General features: G+C 44.9%; 1 protein-coding gene across 2 annotated transcripts; it reads left to right on the top strand.

Moving 5' to 3' along the window:
* The first annotated feature begins 1,085 nt into the window (after positions 1 to 1,085).
* Positions 1,086 to 20,763, top strand: SRGN (serglycin). 2 transcript variants are annotated; one of them, XM_074958908.1, is made up of 4 exons: positions 1,086 to 1,164; positions 14,652 to 14,779; positions 17,021 to 17,168; positions 19,860 to 20,763. In XM_074958908.1, the coding sequence occupies exons 2-4, from the start codon at positions 14,689 to 14,691 to the stop codon at positions 20,068 to 20,070; spliced, it is 450 nt and encodes a 149-aa protein (XP_074815009.1). In that variant the 5' UTR covers positions 1,086 to 1,164; positions 14,652 to 14,688; the 3' UTR covers positions 20,071 to 20,763. The 2 variants fall into 2 exon arrangements, with proteins under 2 accessions (XP_074815009.1, XP_074815008.1); XM_074958907.1 differs by lacking the exon at positions 1,086 to 1,164 and having other exon boundaries at positions 14,410 to 14,779.
* The last annotated feature ends 544 nt before the right edge of the window (positions 20,764 to 21,307 follow it).

The raw sequence follows: 21,307 nt of genomic DNA on the forward strand, positions 1-21,307 counted from the left end.
ACTTCACCCATCTTGTCTCTCTAATGTCCTGGGACCAACATGGCAATAACACTCCGTTCAGCTTTTAAGATTTCTTCTGTCCCTGTGCTCAGGTAATGTATTAAATAACAAAGACTATGAAAATGTTATTTCTGTTCCAAGGGTAATATCAGAACTATAATAATTAGTAAACACTTTGAGTGGGACTTTCAAAACACTCATTCTTAACTCTGGTCATTGAAGTCAGTGGGAATTTTGCCACGGAGTTCAATGGGGATAGTTAGACCAATGCAGAGCACTTTTATAAATTCCACTCTCTGTTCTTAAGAGAACTTAAATAAATGACTATCATGTATAACCTAACCACCCACAGCAAGGTCCTCTGTGTGTTTTCAAAACTAGCTGTGCTTCTTTAATTTTCTTCAGTGATTTTGAGACCTTTTATTTTGTGGATAATGATTTTTATTGATTACTAATTAGGAAAGGCTCCCCTCTCCTCCTCCCCCCCCCCGCCAAGTATTTTTCTCTGACAAATGATATCAGGGCAATCACAGAGTTGGCAAACCCTTGTGTCATGCATTGCTGATGTCACTGGTGCATCTGAAGTCTGCTCTAAGTCTGTGCTCTAAGTAAGCAATGATATTTTATTATAATAAAATCCTTTAGTTTCTTTTAAGTAGTGGTTTCCACCTGTTGTACAACTGTGTCTGGCCTCATGTCATTACTATAACATAGACCAAGACCATCCATTCTAATAGGTCTTTTACATCTCCCAGTTTCTATCTCCCTGAAAATGCAAGTGTGTTTCCTACGACACATTTTGTTTCCTACAATGCATTTTCCAATATTTTGGCCACTGTAATTTTAAAAATTGGAAGCAATGGGGCTTCCATGCCTTGCTTAGAGAATGAAATAAATGGCCCCACAGTAGCATGGGGCCTTTCATCATTAGATAGTGTTGAGTTTGGAATATGCTACATGTAGGTTTCTTCTTTGACTGATTGCTTATGTGTATTTCACAATAGGTGTGCCTGCTCGCCACGTGCACCGGTGCCAGAAGTTTTCCCCCTAGCAGTACCCATCGGGGGGAGCACCCCAGCGACACCTAGAGTGGCATCTCCATGGCGCGGTATAAGGGGAGCTGCGCGCTCCCCCACCCTCAGTTCCTTCTTGCTGCCAGTGAAGGTGCGTCTGAACTATTCTGCTCCAGCTTTGCTGTAGCTAGTCACCAGAACTGTTTGTTCATTCAGTGTTGGTACCTGTAGTTAATTAGCTGTTTAGTTAGTTCAGTTAGTGAGAGAACCCGGGCCGGGGCATGCCCTGCGCCTCGGGTTTTAAGTCATGCAGCACTTGTAGGCGATCTATGCCAAGGAGTGACCCACATGCAGACTGTCTGTGCTATTTGGGAGAAACCCATATCAGCAATTGTTGCAAAATTTGCAAGTCGTTTAAGCCTCAGACCAAGAGAGAGAGGGACATTAGGCTCCGGGCCATTCTCATGGAGTCGGCGCTGACCCTGACTCCGGCGCGCCACTCTGAGCCGGCACCAGGCACTGCGGTGTCGGTGCGCGGCAACCTTCCGGTGCCATCGACCAGTCGGCACCGCTCCCCAACCATAGGGCACGCTAAGAAGGCAGAAAGATGCCTTCTTCGCAGCGGCACCAAGGGAAACCCAGGACAGAGGCTAAACCCGTGCCAGGCAATCCTAGATCCCCACCCGCCTCTAGGCCTTCGACTCATGTAGAGCGGAGTAGCCCGGCCCCTTCAGAGCAGACCTCCCCGGATGTCCGGATGCCATCCACGCCGGAGGCCCTGCAGGCGGCCTGGGTCGTTATGTTCATGCCAGTACCAGGAGCACCACTGATGTCGGCCCCACACTCCAGGGGCAAGCCGCCACTGGGATCTCCACTGTCACCCCCAGCTCAGTACCAGTCTCGGTCCAGGGAACATTCCCGATGCCGTTCGCCACCCAGTGACCGTTCAGGGTAAAGTCCACTTGGATTGCCCTCGACTCCCACCAGACTGTCTGGTTGGGTTCCATCCAACCAAGAATCTCAGCAACCGAGGGGACTGAGGTAGACGTCGCCAAAGGTCCTTGCCTTGGAGGGGTTATTGCAGCCGGTCACGGCACGGATATTGACACTGTTCCCGCTTGGAATCCCACTCCAAGACCCCGCCAAGCCATCTCCTCCTCAGCCCCGGGCGTCGATCACCATCATCTTGCCATAGCGGGTCTGCCTGTCAGAGCCGATCGCAGAGCAGCTGTTACAGATGGTACCAGTCCTCCACGTCTGGATCGCAGTCCCGTGGTCTGCGTCGTTCCCAGCATCATCTCTCCTCCCGGTCCAGGGACAATGGCAGGTCGTACGTCAGCCCGGCCTCCATTCGTAGTCGTCCATCAATGGGCCGGGCCAGGCCAGCCAGGCCGAACAACCGGCTCCACCGGTGCCGCAGCAGGTGCAGTGGCACCAGGCCCCATGGCTGGCCCAATGGTACCAGTGGGCACCGTGGCCCCTGACGCAGCCCCCGGTGGAAGCTCACTTGGTGGCCAGAGCCTCAGAAGGACCAATGGCCTCCCTTTCCAGATCTGTGAGGAAGGAGTCGGTGGGACATATATCCTCAGCACCGTGCCCAGAGACTGACCAGGTAGTGGACCCTCCGGTGCCGGCGGACACCCAGAGCACTGCACCGGCCTCCTCGCCCTCCCCGGATGAGGCAATTACGGCCCTGCCCCCCTCCGTCCTTCAGGAGGACTTTAGGGCCCACCAAGAACTCTTAAAAAGGGTAGAAACAAGCCTCCACCTCCAGGCAGAAGAAATGGAGAAGCCCTTGAACTCCCCATTTAATGTGCTGTCCTCTTCAGCACCGGGCAGGGTGTTCTTGCCTCTCCATGAAGGGGTGGCAAAAAGTTCAAATGCTTTGTGGCAAACACCGGCCTCATTGGCCCCCATCTCTAAGAGGGCGGAACGCAAGTACTTTGTACCTGCCAAGAGACACAAGTACTTATACTCACCCGGCGCCCAACTCCCTTGTGGTTGAGTTGATCAACCAGAGGGAATGGCAGGGCCAGCCAGCCCCTACCCCAAAAAATAAAGACTCACAGAGGCTGGACTCTTTTGAAAGAAAAATTTATTCATCCTCGAGCTTTCAGTTACGAGTGGCAAACCACCAGGCTCTCCTGGACCGGTATGAGTTCAATCTGTGGGGCTCCCTGCCCAAGTTCGAGGACTCCCTCCAGAAGCGTGATAGGAAGGAGTTCAAAGTGCTAGTGGAGGAGGGTACAGCGGCTGCCAGGGCAACCCTGCAGGCAGCTTCGGATGTGGCGGACATGGCCGCGCAGTCCGTGGCCTCCGCGGTGTCCATGAGAAGGGCGTTGTGGCTCCTGCTCTCTGGGCTGTCCAGCAAGGCACAGACCTCCATGCAGAATCTCCTGTTTGATGGCAAAGCTGTTTGTGGAACAAACGGATACAAAGCTACATGCATGAAAGACTCCCGCACGACCCTCCAGACTCGGGGTCTCTATGTTCCATCTCCAGCTAAATCTAAGTTCAAGCCGCAGCAGACTCCCGCTCAGGCCACCCACCCGAAATACGAGGCCACCTATAAGAAGTTGCGGGACTATAAGAGGCGCCCTCAGAGGCAGTCTCGACCTGCCTCCAACCTGGGTTCTCCAAGGGCAAGCAGGTGGGGAAAAGGCAGTTTTGATGGGACGCTCAGGGGCACCCTGCCAGTTCTCATCAGGGATCCACCCTCAATAAAGCTTCCCTTCTTCAATTTGTTGTGTGCTTTCCTCCCAGAGCAGTTGCAGCTGACCTCAGACCAATGGGTCCTCAACACCATCTCCCAGGGCTACACCCTCCAGTTTACTTCCTCACTGCCCAACCATCCCCTACCCCCATCACTCCTGGGGGACCCCTCACACGAAGCTCTGCTGGAGCAGGAGGTGGGGCGGCTCCTGGGCCTAGAAGCAGTGGAAGTGGTGCCCGGGTAGTTCAAAGGCAAGGGGTACTACTCCTGCTATTTCCTTATCCTGAAGGCCCAAGGGGGACTCAGACCCATCCCGGATCTGCAACGTCTGAACCAGTACATGGTGAAGCTCAAGTTTCGCATGGTCTCCCTGGCCTCCATCATCCCCTCCCTGGATCCTGGGGACCGGTACGCTGCCCTCGATCTGCAGGATGCGTACTTCCACATTCATATATTCAAGGGGCACAGACGCTTCCTCCATTTTGTGGTGGGGCAGAATCACTACCAATTTACGGTCCTCCCGTTTGGCCTGTCCACTGCCCCCAGGGTATTTACAAAATGTATGTCAGTGGTAGCGGCCTACCTCAGGCACCGGGGGCTCCAGATCTTTCCCTATCTGGATGATTGGCTGGTCAAGGGCAGCTCCTGGTCGCAGGTGAGGGATCATGTGACACTCCTGCTGTCCACGTGCGCTGCTTTGGGCCTGTTGGTAAACAACACCAAGTCCACGTTAGTCCCGGTTCAACGCATAGAGTTTATCAGGGCGCTCCTGGATGCCTCATCGGCCCGAGTCTCCCTCCCACTGGACCCAGGTTTGAGGTTCGAGACCCTGACGGGGCTCACTGACACGGTCACAAGGTTCCTGGTGACAACAGTGAGAACGTGCCTCCAGCTTTTGGGTCACATGTCGGTGTGCACGTACATGGTCCATTGTGCCAGACTCAGGATGAAGCCCCTCCAGCTCTGGTTGGCCTCGGAGTTCTCCCAGGCCAGGGACAGGATGGACAAAGTCCTCACCATACCCGACTTGGTGATCGCCTCCCTATGGTGATGGTCCGCCCCAAGCAACATGCTCCAAGGGATCTCATTCAGGGACAGGGCCCCATCGCTGGAACTGGTGTCCGATGTGTCAGACCTGGGTTGGGGGGCCCATGTGGGGAATGTTCAGACCCAAGGTCTGTGGTCGGCTCAGGATCTGACCCTACACATAAACGTCAAGGAACTCAGGGCGGTACGGCTGGCGTGCGTGGCCTTCCGCTCACACCTGGAGGGCAGGGTGGTCAGGGTCCTCACGGACAACACGGCCTCGCTGTTCTATATCAACAGGCAAGGCGGGGCCCGAATCTCTGCCATGAACCCCTCAGGCTGTGGGATTTCTGTATAGCCCACGACATCTGCCTAAAGGCCTTCCATCTACCGGGTGCCCGGAACATGCGGGCGGATCACTTGAGCAGGAACTTCTCCTTTCAGCATGAGTGGTCTCTCCACCTGGAAGTGGCTCACAGGCTTTTCCGAGTGTGGGGGACTCCTCAGGTGGACCTGTTCGCAACTTGGCAAAACTGGCGCTGTCCCCGGTTCTATTCCAAGGGGGGACTGGGACGGGGTGCTATCTCCAATGCCTTTCTCCTGTCCTTGTCAGGCCAGTTTCTGTATGCCTTCCCCCTGTTCCCACTGATCAGCAAGGTCCTGGAAAATGAAGATGGACAAGGCCCGGGTCCTCCTGATTGCCCCAGCATGGCCCAGGCAACATTGGTACGGGATCCTCACGGGCCTGGCGGTTGCTCCGCCGTGGCCGTTGCCGTTCCACCCAGACCTGCTCTCCCAGGACCAGGGCTGCCTCCTCCACCCCAACCTAGTGGCTCTCCACCTCACAGCATGGCTGCTCAATGGTCAGGTCGGGAGGAAAGGACGTGCTCAGAAGGGGTTCAATGCGTCCTCCTAGAAAGCAGACAGTCCTCCACGTGCCGCACCTACTTGGCAAAGTGGTCCCGGTTCTCCAGATGGGCGGATGCGTGGGGGCGTTTCCCTGGTGGCCGCCCCGATCCATCTTATCCTGGACTATCTTTTCCACCTTAGAGCCCAGGGCCTGGCACCCTTGTCAGTCAAGGTGCATCTGCATATCGGTCTTCCATCCGCTGGTGGTCACATGGTATTCTCCCATGCTATGACTGGCCAGTTCCTCAAGGGGTTGGACTGTCTTTTTCCGTATGCTAGGCCCCCGGTCCTGCAGTGGGACCTGAACTGGTGTTGGCCCGTCTCACGGGGCCCCCATTTGAGCCACTAGCCATGTGCTCCTGGTCCCACCTCTCGTGGAAGGTGGCCCTCCTGGTCGCTATCAGGTCGACCAGGTGGGTCTCGGAGCTCAGGGCCCTGACCTCCAAGCCTCCATACACGGTTTTTCATAAGGACAAGGTCCAGCTCTTTCCACACCCTACATTCCTCACGAAGGTGGTCTCTGCCTATCACATGAGTCAGGACATTTTTCTACTGGTCCTCTGCCCCAAGCCCCACGCATCCAGTGGGGAGCGCTGTCTCCACATGCTCTGTGTGCGACGGGCCCTGGCTTTCTACCTCAAGCGGACCAAGCCGTTCAAAAAGTCCTCGCAACTGTTCATCGCCTCGGCTGAGCGCATGAGAGGTCGGTCGATCTCCACTCAGCGGCTCTCCAACTGGGTCACTTCGTGCATCCATACCTGTTATGATCTGGTGGGTATCCCCCCGCCACTGATTGTGAAAGTGCACTCGACTCAAGCGCAAGCCTTGTCTGCTGCCTTCTTGGCCCACGTCCCCATCCAGGACATTTGTAAGGCTGCCATGTGGTCTTTGGTTCACACGTTCACCTCGCATTATGTGATCGTCTCCCAAACCAGGGACGCCGCCGGGTTTGGCAGGGTGGTACTCCATCCCGAGAATTTGTGAACTCCTACCCACCTCCAACAGATATAGCTTGGAATCACCTATTGTGGAATTCACATGAGCAATCACTCGAAGAAGAAAAGACAGTTACCTTTTCTGTAACTGGTGTTCTTCGAGATGTGTTGCTCATGTCTATTCCACATCGCGCCCTCCTTCCCCTCTGTCGGAGTTGTCTGGCAAGAAGGACCTGAGGGTGGGGGGAGAGCACAGCTCCCCTTATGCTGCGCCATGGAGGCACCACTCCAGGGGTTGCTGGGGTGCTCCCCCCTATGGGTACTGCTCGGGGAAAAACTTCTGGCACCAGTGCACATGGTGAGCACGCACACCTATTGTGAAGTTGACATGAGCAACATATCTCGAAGAACACCAGTTACGGAAAAGGTCTTTTTGTGTGATGGCTCATATCATAAACAGGAAACAGCCTTTCTTTTTGCTGATTAGCAGTTTTAATATTTTAATCACATGGGTTTTTGTTTTTTCTTATCTGACCTAAGACTTTTTTTATCTGAAAGTTTGAAATGAGAGAGATCGCAAGGTTAGTGAGAACTCCGTCATTGGTATCTTATATCATTTCATTTAACAAAAAACTTTTAAATGTTAGCATTTGTAGGAACTTCAAAAACTGCCCAGCCCTTTGCTTGCAAAATCAGGCCTTTTTGGTACATTTGACCATAAAAACCTGCATACCTGCTGTACTCCACCCCTGGTCAACTGATGCTTTCTTCTCCTCAACCATCTCTGCTCTCATCCCTGGATTTTTGGTCTCCCTAAATAGATCCTGAAATCCTGGCAATATCTCCAGCAAGTCCTGGTCTACTTCCTCATTCTGCTGGTCTGCATGGTTCACAGAGTTGGCCCTAACCACTGCACTGCACAGTCCCGTGGTGCTGTTCAGAAGTATCCCTGCATGGAAGCAAGAGTCACAAGCATTCAGTCCAGCTCATTGTAAAAGGGGCATATTTTTTACCAAGACCTAGACCTACTATTGCTGTCCCTTGTCTTATTATATAGGACCCTCATTCCCATTATCTTTTCAGGGCACTGTGTCTGCTTTGAGTTACACCCCATCTTGACCAGTCACTCAGCCACCTGGTCATAGAATATCTGTCATGAGTTCATTTGGCCCTAGATCCCCTCTTCTCCCCTGATGGCTACCAGCACTTGCACATTGGCTTCAGGCCAGTTGGCAACACTTTCATATGAAAATCTCCTCTGAGACAAGCCAGTGACAGAGTCAGAGTAAGTTGAACAAGTCAAAGAAGAAGTTGATCGCAGTGAAAATAGTGTGAAACTCAGCTTCACTGTATGGAATAAGCACTGTTTGCACAGGAATCCATCTTCCAGCCAACTTGACCTGTGTGTGGAGTGCAGAAAGGTGACTGGACAGGTGACCTAATAAGAAATGATTGGTGTAGGTGGGATGGTCCTGGAGGTCTATTTGTACCATTAGCTATTGTGCCAGCAATCTCTTCCACCACTGGGGTAGGTGGAGGAGATCATAGTGGTGAGCTATGCTCAAAGGGGGTCTAATCCAAATAGTGATTATTGTGCCTGTTGGAAACATTTTGTGTGTGGATGTGAGGTGTGTTACAGCTATGTTAAGGGGACCACATGGTGTACTAGAATGCCAAATTTCTCTAGTATAGACAAGGCTGTTAGGGGCTATTATGCCATCACTGGGCATTTGCCTTATACCTTGTTTCATCATTTACACCTGGGCAAAGTGAATGCAAATTGCCATCATATCAGAATGGTAGTTTTTTACACTCTCGGCACTGACTAGGCTAGATCCTGGGGTGCAGTGCAACTCCACAGAGCAAAAGTTGGAGAAGGATAGTGCAAGGGTGGCTTAAAACTCAGCTTTTCAGCCCCCATACTGTGCTGCAGCTCTGTGGAAGGCCATTCTCCATGTGCTGAGTTAGAGCTAGGTAAGGAGTACTCTAGCTACAAGGGACGGAAAACATAGTTGTAGATTGTCATGATGCAGAGATGCTACACCTCACCAGAGAGTCTGGCCTACTTTATGCAAGTATAAATTACTACAGGAGGTGCAAGACAGTGGAGAATTGGCCCACGGTGTGCGAAATGTAATACAAGTGATTCCCTTTTATATTAATAGTTGTTAAACACATACGCTCAGTTCTTCTGGTTCTCAGCTGACATAGGGGGAAAAAAGGCAAAACATTCAAATGTTCCCAAGTGGCCAGAACTGCCAGCTTTACAGCTACTTTGTGCTGCTGGAATGAACGGGTGACTAGATCCTTATTAATCTCCACCTAGCTGATCCCTCTCTAGAATTATTTTTTCATGTGTTCCACCCACCGCTAAATGATTTAGTTTGTACTCCCTTCTCCCCATAGCTTACTCAGGAAACCAAAACAAGTCTGAAGAGAATGAGAGGAGGAGGAGCAGTGAATTCATTTTGTGGGTGACGGTGTAGTTTCAGACAACAACTCCCCTGAATCTTGGTGGTGCTTGGAGTTTTCAGCACAAAGGTGGGAAAGGTGCTGAGCTAGTATGAGATACAATACGTAACAATGTGCAAGCTTCCTTTAGAGCTTCACACCCTACAATATTTGCCCATGATCAGTGGAAAGTTGATGTTATTGTAGGAATAATTTCTATGACCTAAAAGAGGTTAAAGCTGATAAAATTTCAGTGTATATTTTCTTTGTTTCCTACTGATGATGATCACAACTTAAAAAAAAAAAGTTCATGCTAAAAATAGGAAGTAGCACATACGGCAGTAAGAATAACGGCCAAATGTGGTCAGCTTCTTGAGGTGTGATTCACATCAACAGCTTTTATACATTTTCAGAGGTTCACTGACAGAGGAGTAGGATGCAAACTAAAACAAATGGAACTGTAGTGACACGATTTCCCTAGGCACTTGTGGTTGACGTCTTTGTATGATATGTAGGAAAGAATTTGGAGTAAGAAATAAATAAAATGAGTTTAACGCTGAGAATAAATTTCCCTTATGATTGAAAGAGGTTTGAATGCAACAGGAATTCCACATTAAATGGGATACTGTCTCGGCCTTACCTGTGCAAGAGGGTTATTATACTGTAGTACTGCAATAACTTTGGGTCTGTTTTTTTCCACTACAGAAAAACATGTTCTGAAGTTTGTAATTCAGTGATAAATCATGAATCTGAAACCTGATGCACACAAAGTTTTTGCCTATATGCAGAGGCTTACTGGAGCGGCGGGGTGGGGGGGAAGTTACTTAAGCTCTCTTTTACTCATGGAGTCATTAAAATAATGTGGCAACTGACAAATATCTTTGCAAATAAACTGGTACAATGAAAAGGAACAGAAAGCTTGGGCTTGATTCTTCAGCATGGTAGCTAAAGTGGTGCAACTTCATGTGTGGATGCTCATAAACAGATTTAAAATATTTTAAATGTTTGTCTGTTTTTCTGTACAAGGCAAGCTAAATGGATCAACCAGTTTTAAACTTCCGTAAGCATATCTACACAAGGGGTTTCAGCCGTTTAATTAAACTAGTGCAACTTCATGTGTAGACAAGCTTTAACAATGTGGAATTGTGTCCTAAATTTACTACCTCATTAGAAAGTTCATCAAGTAATTCGATTTCAGGAAATAATACTAGGTCAAAATATGTTATGCCAGAACGGGTTATATAGGTTCGTAGCGAGAAACAACTCTGTCTTCATCAGAAGCTACTAATGTTATGGTGGTTTTAGTGGTGTGAAAATGGAAGTGGGTACTTAAGTGCTTAAGCATTTTAGTGCTTCTGTCCTAATCATTGCTTTCAGAGTCAGTAATCAGCACCTTTTAGTGATTCCCATGTTCTAGAAAAACTATAATTTATTTATGTAATGAATTAATAATATATTTTTTCAAGTACAATGAACTCTTTTAGCATCTATTATCAGGGATCAAGTCTAAGAGGGTACAGCCTGTGTTTATCCAGACAAACCACTTAGTTGATATTTAGAGAGTATGGATAGGGAGAATTGCAACAGAACTCTAGCAAGGCTCCTCAACTTGTGAATATAGCTTCCACTCCTGCAAACATGCACTGTTATAGTTGTGAGTTTTTCTTTACAGTTCCTTCCATGTTGTTGTTGTTGTTGATGACCCTTCATGCTAAATCAGAGTTCTTCAAGTTTTTCCTTCTAAGTTGTTTGTTTTTAATGATCACTGAGGCATCTTCTCTTACTCATTGCTTTTCTCTTTTTAGGTAGCTACCATCTTGTATGGCTTGTGACTTCTGAACTTTATTCTAAATCTCCAAAGAGTAAGGGGGCACCTGAAATCTGTTGTCTTCCAGGAAATGCAAGGGCATGCAGATTGTTTATTGTTACTGTAGGACTTAAGAAATAGGCTTGTGGCATTCAGGTGAAGATCACATTGAACTTCATACAAGAAATGAAAGTGTGATTATTAATAGGACTTTTGCCCTTCTCTCCCATAGAATTCTTTTGTGCTTTCATGGCTGTTCCCTTTTGAAAGCAGCAATCTGTCAGAATAAACACTATGGTCTGAAAGATCTTTGGGAATATAACTTTAATCCTAAAAAGTCTAAAGCAATTGATAAAATAAGGACTGACATTGGGGCAGACAGTTTTGTGTGCATAAACTGAACATATCTGACACCCTGAGATTCACCCAGGTTCTGAATGCTTCAACAGCATCTATGATAGTGCTGTAGTATAATAGGCTGAGAGCTAAACTGTACTGAAACCCTTTCAAGGTTTGCCCTCTTTTTGAAAAGATACTGTCAAGTATCTAGCTCCAATGAATTGTCCTTATAGCAGGATTCTGAGGCATGTCTTCAGCAGGAAATACCATAGGAACACTAAGCCTATGTCTACACTACAGTTTATGTTGGTATAACTTGAATAAATGTTATGTTGGTATAACTTGAATAAATCACCCCCATGAACGACATAAGTTATACCAGCATAAGCGCCGGCGCTCACGGGGGCTGGAGTAGTTAAGCCGACGGGAGAGTTCTCGTCTGTTGGCTTAGAGCGGCTGCATTAGAGAGCTTATAGCAGCGCAGTTGCATTGGTGCAGCTGTGCTGCTGTAAACTCTGTAGTGTAGCCATGCCCTAAATCTCATTCACATAAGGGAAGAGACTGCTCCCTTTGGAAAGCACTATAAGGCCTTATCCACATGGGAAGACTTTTCAGTATAGATTGTCCGGAATGCATCCGATGAAGTGAGCTGTAGCTCACGAAAGCTTATGCTCAAATAAATTTGTTAGTCTCTAAGGTGCCACAAGTTCTCCTTTTCTTTTTGTGAGTACAGACTAACACAGCTGCTACTCTGAAACCTATACTGGCAGGGGCATGCACAGGAATTTAAATATCACTCGTTTTGGAGGGACATGTTCTGTGCCCCCACCGTGACCCCAGGGCCGGAGGAGCTGTCAGCTCCTGCCATGGCCCTGGGGCTGGAGGTGCTCTCTCTCCTTGCCAGGGCCCTAGGGCCACATGAGCTCGCTGTCACTGCCCCTAGGATGGAGGAGCTCGCTTTCCAAGCCATGGCACTGGGGCCAGAGGAGTTCTCTGCCCCCGCCAATTATTGCGGGGGCCCAGGCCCCTGCTTGCCTCCCCTTGTGCATGCTCCTGTATATTGGTATAACTGTAATGAAATAATGTGTCCAACACTTTTGTTTATGCCAGCTTGAGCTACTTCCCTTGAATTCTATCCCTTTCCAGTACCCCTCAGATCCCCACAACCGCTGTGGAACACTGCTGGGGTGGTGGTGTGAACAGGACCAAAATGTATTCAACACTGGGTACAGATAGCCTGATCAACACCTACTTCTAATATGAGTTAATCATGCTGTCTGAATCCAGAGTTAAAAACTGTTTGGCCCTAGGTGACCAGATGTCCCGATTTTATAGGGACAGTCCCGATTTTTGGGCCTTTTCTTATATAGGCACCTATTACTCCCCACCTCCTGTCCTGATTTTTCACACTTGCTATCTGGTCACCCTATCTGGCCCTGTCCACACCAGTCCTCACCCTAGTTCAGGGAGGAGAGGCCTCAGGAAGAGCCGTGTTTAAATCTGGATGTCAGAAACAGCTCAGTTGCTTGAGTAGACAGGATGCCCTTATAATGCTGTTTGATCAAAGACCTCACCTGCTATGAGTACTTCCAGGGCTGGGCCCTATCCTCTCTCTCTCTCTCTCTCTCCCCATTTCAAGTCCCACTTCCATTTGTTTTCTTTCTCCCTAACTGCTTTTCTTGCTTTTCGTTTATGGGTGCAATCAGTGCAGATCTTGGCCAGGTTTGATCAACACACACATTTCTTACCCACCTGTTGTAGTGCTAATGCCACAAAAAGAAATTCTTTTTCTTTAACTTACAGAGTTCAAATGGGGCTTCCTAATAGAAAGTCTAGTAGTTAGAATCCTTTACATGGTCTCAATTGGTTTTGTAGTCTGCTGGGAGATCAGGAGGCAGGAACTACTAGACCAAATTCTGTGTGACAGATGCAATACACTGGAAACACAGACTATTCAAAGATTATTATATTGAGATGTGACAGGTGCTATTGACACATGGAATATTCAAAGACTATTGCATCACCTTTATATGTTATATGTATCTTTATGGGCTAGTGATTATATTTCTGGGTCAATAGGTGAGCTAAATGGTTCTAAACTAAATTCACCAACTCAGATCACTGTGGGGTAATTAATGCAAATTTTTATTACAGGTAACAAGTCTGTGGAAGTTTCATACCCAGGGGAGATAGCGCATATACCAATTTGTCCTGGTTCAAAAGGCATGGCAAACAAAGAACTGTAAACTATATAAGGAGACTGTCCTGATCTGGGAACTGACATGAAACTGTGATCAATAGTGGCAGGCCATGTGAGAAGTGACTGAAGTACTTTAATTTGATCAGCGTCCCCATGTGGAAGATGGCTGACTGCCTGGAAAATTAGATCTGCAGATAAACTGTTTATTGTTTTTATTATATGTTTTCTCTGTAATGCTTTTGTTCTGAATAAATAGTACTTTGATTTATGAGAACTGGATGGTCACTGGTTAACTCTGTTATTGCTATTGAGAGAACAGGACTGCAGGTGCTTAACTACAGTGAGACAGGCTAAGAGAAACACAGTGAATTGCAGGAATCTGCAGCCCAATTCCCCAGTCTGGAGAAAGTGCATTGTGGGATCCCTTCCCTGAAAGGTGATGGCAAGAGGCCTGAGACCTAAACAGGGTGCCATCAAAGAGGTCATGCATGGGTCAGAGGTGCAGTTACTTTGGGAATTGTGACATGTTGTTCTAAAACTTAGCTGGCATCTGGGAAACCAGCTGGAAATTTTCAAGGGGAATTTCTACTAAGATTTACTTTATAAATGTACTGAAAAAATTCTCCTCACTGCTATTATGTAGGTCCAGGCTTCCACCTTCCAAGAAATAAAAAAGCTGTTGGAATACAAATCCTGAATTTAAGAGTTTTTCCAAAGTGAGAGTTTCGCAGACCATGTAAGCTTCACATTTCACACTGATCCTGCTACAAACAATAAGCTTATCAAAGCTTGCTTTAGAAAGGGGAAATATACTTGTGTTGCCAATGCAACACTACAGTTGCCTGAAAGTTTGGGATATCAACAAACTGCTACCTTTTATTTTTTAACTAGGAGTGGCAAATGTACACTTGACCTCTGACAGCTGACATATCTGCAGGTACTATATGTTTAGGGGAAAGCCTGTGGGTAGGCAGGATTGTGTCACATACTTCTGGACCCTCATTTCTAATAGCTGAAATAACATTTTTATTATGGTGCTTCCTGGGAACCCAAACCCACTGTCTTTGCTCTGGCAAAACTTCTCTTGAAGTCAGTGGTGATTTTTGTCTGAGTAAAAACCACGTAATTAGACTCGGCTTTTATTGTAGATGTCTCACTGAATTCAGTCAGGAAGTTGTGACGCAGGTTATGGGTTGGGTTTGAGGTTTTGGAATCCTTTTCTAAAAGTCGATCTCATTGCCTCGTTTTATTTCCTAAGTGTGAAGCCGTGGTGAAGAGTGCTGGAGTGTGGAGGAATGCAAGCCAAAATGCAGACTCGTGTCAGATGTAATGGGAGGATTTTCCTGGCTGTTTGTATAATCCTCTTTATGGGATACACAGCACAAGGTAAAATTGTGAATGGTTGTTATTTCTATAATCCTCTTTCTAAACTGTGTAGCATAGGCCAAGTAAGTATACTATTGATTTTAAAGAATACTTGTAATTGACCTTGAAGTAGGAATAATAAAACCTACTTTTTATAAAATTAAATCTTTTTTTGTTAAACTTTCCATCATGATGAGTTTTTGTATAATGCCAATGATGATAAAATTGTTTTTGGCAAGTGGATCTTTTCTGTCCTCCTTATATAGATGATATGTGTAGTTAGTATTAGTATTTATTATATAAAAAACATTATTTAAATGACGGACATGGCAAGTTACAGAAGTTCTATATAAATGTCTTAGCCAACTGTTTTTGTCGTGGCTGGAATATATCAACATCATGCTATGATCACAATAATCTACAGATTTTTCAATTAACTGAGTCTGAAATACAGCAATCTAAAATGGATCTAAATTTCAGGAAGTAAGAACTTCAAGCAGACCTTTATTGGAGTTGTTTCAATCAACAGTGAGGCTAATAAATCACCTGCATATAATATGTAAAATTACAGATTTTACTTTGTAAAAGCAACTATGGTGCCTAATTTTGCCCTCTTTTATACCCTGGCAACCCATTGACTTTAGTGGGTTTGTTTGGACTTCTGTCTGATTGTTGAATGTAAGGTCTTAACAGGTAAGCAAATATTTGAGAAGATGCATATTTCTGATATTATATCTTCACTTGTTTCATGAGGAAATAGGAAATTTGTGTAAGTATGGGGAAGTTAAGGGTTTGATTCAATACAGCAAAAATTACAACACCGTGCACTATAACAGCTAAAAGGAAATTATTGCTTCACAATGACACACACATTCTGGATGTATTTCTTACAAGAGACATCTAGTTTTCAAGCCACATACATATATTTCCTGTAGAGATATTATCACAGCGATATTCATTAATTAGATATCTACTGGTGTTTCCATCCTAAATATTGTTTTCTTTGGATGACTATTACCTGAATTTTTTGCACACAAATTACTCAGGGTGTGGTACATATTACTTCTTACATTTATTAAAAACAGACTTTACTTTTAATATACAATAATAGTTTACTAATAATATACAAACAGAAGAAATAACGATGAAAAGGAAAAGGTACTATGAGAGAGACTTGGAAAAATGGCTATACGTATCTCTCCAAACACATTCTTTCTCCTGTAGACGAAATGTGTGCATCAGAAGATTGGAAGAGTGACTCAGTACAGTATGGTAACAGACAATGTTAAAAGGACCTGTAATTATGGAGAAGAGACATTTCCAAAGAACAAAATGAAATTAGACTAAAATACCAAAAGAAGGAGAATATAACATGAGGCTTCAGATGCAATTAGTTAATGATACCAAAAGAAGGATGAAAAGTTTAATCCTAAATGTATTTTTGATGGTTTCAAGTGTTTTGTTTGTTGGTTTATTTTTTGTTTTGCTCCTCTGAAATTTTTTTAAGAAAGCTTTTGCAGCCAAGCCTTAGATGTGAATGTAGGTTAGACATTGTGGGAGGAGAGGAAGTGAAAGAGCATCTGAAAAGTGTTTAGTGAACATCTGCAGCAGCTACTTTCCAAGAAGTCAGTAAATACGCACTGCAGTCTATGCTACAGGGGCTTATTATTAATGGGCAGATCCCATAGGGAGGGTTGGGGAGGAAATCTCTGTGAGGATTCTTTAATGGAGATTGCCTCAGTATTGTTCTGTTGGGGAGGTAGGTTACCTTTGGCAGATTCTGGGGGATCTGCTGGAGGCTAGGGCAATCCACAGGAAGGCTCTGTGCCTCCACACCAACTCTGGCACCTGGCAGCCAGAGTGTGCTGGGCACCTCACAAGACAGGACCCATGCTTTTCACATTGTTATGTGCCTTTCCAGGCTGTATGTGTCCTTTTCATACATGTCCATTTAATTCTGAAATCTACTCCTTTGTGTTGTCATAAGAGACATGGAAGTTCATCTAGCTGTTTCATATGGAATTTCTTCAGTGTTTGGAAGATGTGCCCATATGGATATAATATGGAATACAGGAATATTACTTATGGATAGTACTGATTAATTTAAAAATGTCTTGTCAGAATTGTTTATGGTTGGGTAATCACTAAATATATACATATAATTATAACTACCAGTTTCCTGATCAGGAGTTCATAAAGTAAAATAGTCCATAATATTGAATACAGTAATTCATACTAATAATGTATGAATAATTTGATCAGGTGTTCCAGTGCAGAAAGCAAGATTCCAGAGAGTAAGATGCAGACCTGACATCTTGTCTGCTAACTGCATTGAAGAAAAAGGACCGTTGTTTGAAATGTCTGAAAGTGGAGCTAACAGAATCCTCCCTCCCAAGGCTGATCCATTTCTGTAAGTAAATGAATTGTCCCTTCAGTATTTATGGTTGGCATCAATAAGCTTTCAGTATTCTTAGCTAAGGCGCTTACATCTTTGACTTTTAATGTACATAAGAACCATCATACTGCTCAGACCCATGGTCCATCGAGCCCAGCGTCTGTCTTCCAACAGTGGCCAATGCCAGGTGCTTCAGAGGGAATGAACAGAACAGGGAATCATTGAGTGATCCATCCCCATCTCATCCACTTCCAGCTTCTGGCAAACAGAGCCTAGGGACACTCAGAACATGGGGTTTCATCTCTTACCATCCTGGCTAATAGCCATTGATGGACCTATCCTTCATGAATTTATCTTATTCTTTTTTGAACCCTGTTATAATTTTGGCTATCTATCTATCTATCTATCTATCTATCTATCTATCTATCTATCTTTAGACTGTTATGCATTTGATTTTCCTTTGCATGTTGAAAGAGTATTAATTTTTAAAAGTGATAGTACAAACATGGCTAAGTTTTTGACATTTACAATACACTGGTGTGGATGATGATCATATTTCACTAAAGTCTAAGGAGACAACTGGTATATTGCATAGGATTTGTCATAGCCAGTCAGATCAATGCCCATTAAATTTGGTATCCCATCTCATGCAGTGACAAATCCTCGGTATTTCTAATGAAGGCACAATCCAACCCCTGTTTTCAGTACACCTAGCCACTTGTGCAATATTATATATGGCGATCCAGAATGGAAATACTGTTTCCTGATGTCTTTGATGATCAGCATATGTTCTTAAACCTGAGGCTTGAATGCCATTATAAATATTGTTGGTCATAAAATTTCCCTTTAAAAAAATCCATTGATGGTATTTGACCTCCTTAGCAGTCAATTCTCAATTTGACTGCATGCTGTATAAAGTATTTCCTTCTATTGATCTAAATTCACCTGCCATTAAGGGTTAGGACTCTGGCTAATCCTGAGGAATGTAAACTCTTTAAGCAATGGATATAAGGATCTTTGGCCCAAAAGGGCACTTTACCAGGAAAGAAAGGTCTGTGATCCCAGGGAGGAGTGGCTGTGTTGGCCTTCCGAGACAAAGGTCTTGTCTACACTACCAGGTAAGTCGACCTAAGTTATGCTACTCCAGCTACGTGAATAATGTAGCTGGAGTTGACGTAACTTTGGTCGACTTACTGCGGTGTTTACATCATGCTGTGTTGACGTGAGATGCTCTCCCGTCGACTTACTTTACTCCTCTCATTCCGATGGAGTACCTGAGTCAACCGGAGAACGCTCTGTGGTCACTTTTGCACATTTTCACTAGACCCGCTAAATCGACCACTGCTGCATCGATCCCCGGTAAGTGTAGACATGGTCAAAGCTTCTCCTGCCTATTCCCAGCTGGGAGCCACTCCTTTTTTCTCCAGGGCTGCTTTTAAGCCTCGCTACCCGTCTTGGGTGCTGCTGATCCTACTACTGCATCATATTGAGAAAACCTGCATAATACTTTCAAAAGACAAGCTTTGGAACTTAAAATCATAACTTTGCTAGACACTAAAAATCATAATCTTAATAAAGACACTGGATTCACGGCTTATTACAACAATCTGTTACCCACTAACCCCTCTTTTTGTCCTATGACTAGGGATCTTAATGAGCCACTTCACCTTGAATGGTCTCTTAGGGCTTGGCTACACTTGCAAGTTAGAGTGCATTAAAGCAGCCCCGAGCACCCTAACTCCTGAGGTGTCCACATTGGCAAGGCACATAGAGCGCCTGGACTTTGCAGCTGGAGTGTTCCTGGTAATCCACCTCCACAAGAAGCATAAAGCTTTCTGCGCCCCGGCTGAAATGCCCGGGCGTCAGTGTGGACAAGGTATTGCATTACTGCGCTGTGATTGGCTTCCAGAAACGTCCCATAATCCCCTGAAGTCAAGTGGCCACTCTTTTCATTGTTTTGAAATTGGCTGCAGGCATGTGGATATCCCCTTTCAAAGCTCCGTTTCTGACAGCCGGCATGCTTATCTGCTCTGGGACAAAGCAAACCATTAGTGTGGAATGCTGCTGTTGTGTGTGTGTGGTGGGGGGGTGGAGAGAGGGGTCTGCTGCTGTGTGAACTTACAAGACAGCATGCTGACACACTCTCAGCCTCCCAAAACACACTGTCTCTCCCCCCACATACGCATAACACACTCCCTGTCACACTCCATCCCCCCATTTGAAAAGCACGTTGCAGCCACTTGCACACTGGAATAGCTACCACAATCCACTGCTCTTTGGAGCATTGTAAGAGCTGCTAATATGCCCATGCCAGTGCGCTGGCAGCTGACAATGTAAACACACAGCAGCATTTTCCTTGCTGCGGCCTCCGAAGGCTGGTTTAACTCCCGGCACTCTACATCTGCAAGTGTAGCCAAGCCCTTAGTTTAGCATACATAGTTCGCACATATTCTGTCTGTTTGACCTTGTATTTAGCTGTGACACTCTGAGTACATTTCCGAGACCTGAAGAAGACCCCTCTGTAGCTCAAAAGCTTGTCTCTCTCACCAACAGAAGTCGGTCCAATAAAAGATATTACTTCATACACCTGGTCTTTCATTGAGAAAAGGCGCAGTTCAGTGTCAGCTGATGGGTGTTAAGCAGAATGGGACAATCATGTTTGTCCTTATGAGTAAATTGTATTGTGATTTTTCTCCTATATTTCAGGATGAAGAAATTTCAGGAGCAACCTGGTATTTTCTCACTTTATGATGAGGAATCTGGATCTGGGGCTGACAACATACCTGAAATAGAATCAGAATCTGAATCTGGGTCAGGAATTGATTACAATGTTGAGTATCCTAACTTGTCATCTTCTGGCTTGGTGCAAAAAGAGGAGTTGAAGCAGGAATTAACAAATGAAGATTTAATGCTGTAAGAAAGAAGACTTTATCTCTTTCATGACGATTATTTACAGCACTTCTTCTATGTTGTATAATTAAGTGATTAGTCATAGGACAAACAGTTTTATAAAAATTATAATCCAAAAAAAGTGCCTTATAATCTTTATTACTTTTCTTTGCTAAAAAAATCTTTGTTAAATGTGACCTTACCTAAATTTATATGTGTATTTTATATCTAAGCTTCGGATATTTCTGAAATCATGGGAAGATGGAATCTAAAAGATCCATGATAGTCTTGCTGAAGACAAATATTAGTATAGAGAAGAAAATGACTGGAAAATATTAGGTATGTGTATTCAAGCAGCAATCCAGGAGTCACAAACATACAAAGTAATGTAACTAAAAGTAAACGTCCCCAAACTTTTTCTTTGTTCCCCCTAGATAAATTTCCGTATAAAGTACCAATAAGCTTATTTGTGAAATTAATTGTTTGCTATTATAAAATGTATTCCATATTACACAATAACTAATATAATGTTACTTTAATAATTGGACTTTTTATAACACCCAGTGGGCCTCAATACAATATTAATATAATTTTGGCTGTACCTGTTAGTATAAATGATGGTCATGTAGGTCCAAGAATCCTGGCCCCTTCTACATTCCTTCTGTGTGACTATTATTAAAAGTGGTTAAAGAACAACTGCACTTGTTATATTTTAAATTTCTGGCTGAATATTTTTCCTTATATTTGCATCTACTCAGTTGTAATACTATTAAAATTTTAATGTAACCAAATACCGATTTTTTTCTTAAATGCTGGAGTGAGTGCTCAAAAATATGGGTGGAAATGAACAATAAACAATTTTGTATTCTAGTAGCCTTCATTAAAAAAGTATCTAAAATACACTATCTGTGAAAAGGTTATAATCTGAGACACAATAAATCCATGGCTGCAGAAAATACACCAATTTTGAGGATTTAAGATCTTTCCACAGGTTTTAAATTATCTTTTAAAATACAATAATTTCTAGCTCCTCCAGTTGCTGATTACCCACAACTCACAATGAAGTCAGTGTGAATTTTGCCACTGACTTCACAAGGAGCAGTATTAGTTTTAGAAAGTGCTAGAGACATTCTCTCTGCTGACCAGGAAAGACCTGGAACTGTTTGCCCTGAAGCCAGGCCAATGCTTTTATGTTTGATTTTGCTACCCTGATAGAAAGAGAATCATTTTTTGTATTTCATATGAAATAACCCTCCTCCCCGTCA

Source organism: Natator depressus, chromosome 7 (assembly GCF_965152275.1).
Source record: "Natator depressus isolate rNatDep1 chromosome 7, rNatDep2.hap1, whole genome shotgun sequence".
Lineage (NCBI taxonomy): Eukaryota > Metazoa > Chordata > Testudines > Cheloniidae > Natator > Natator depressus.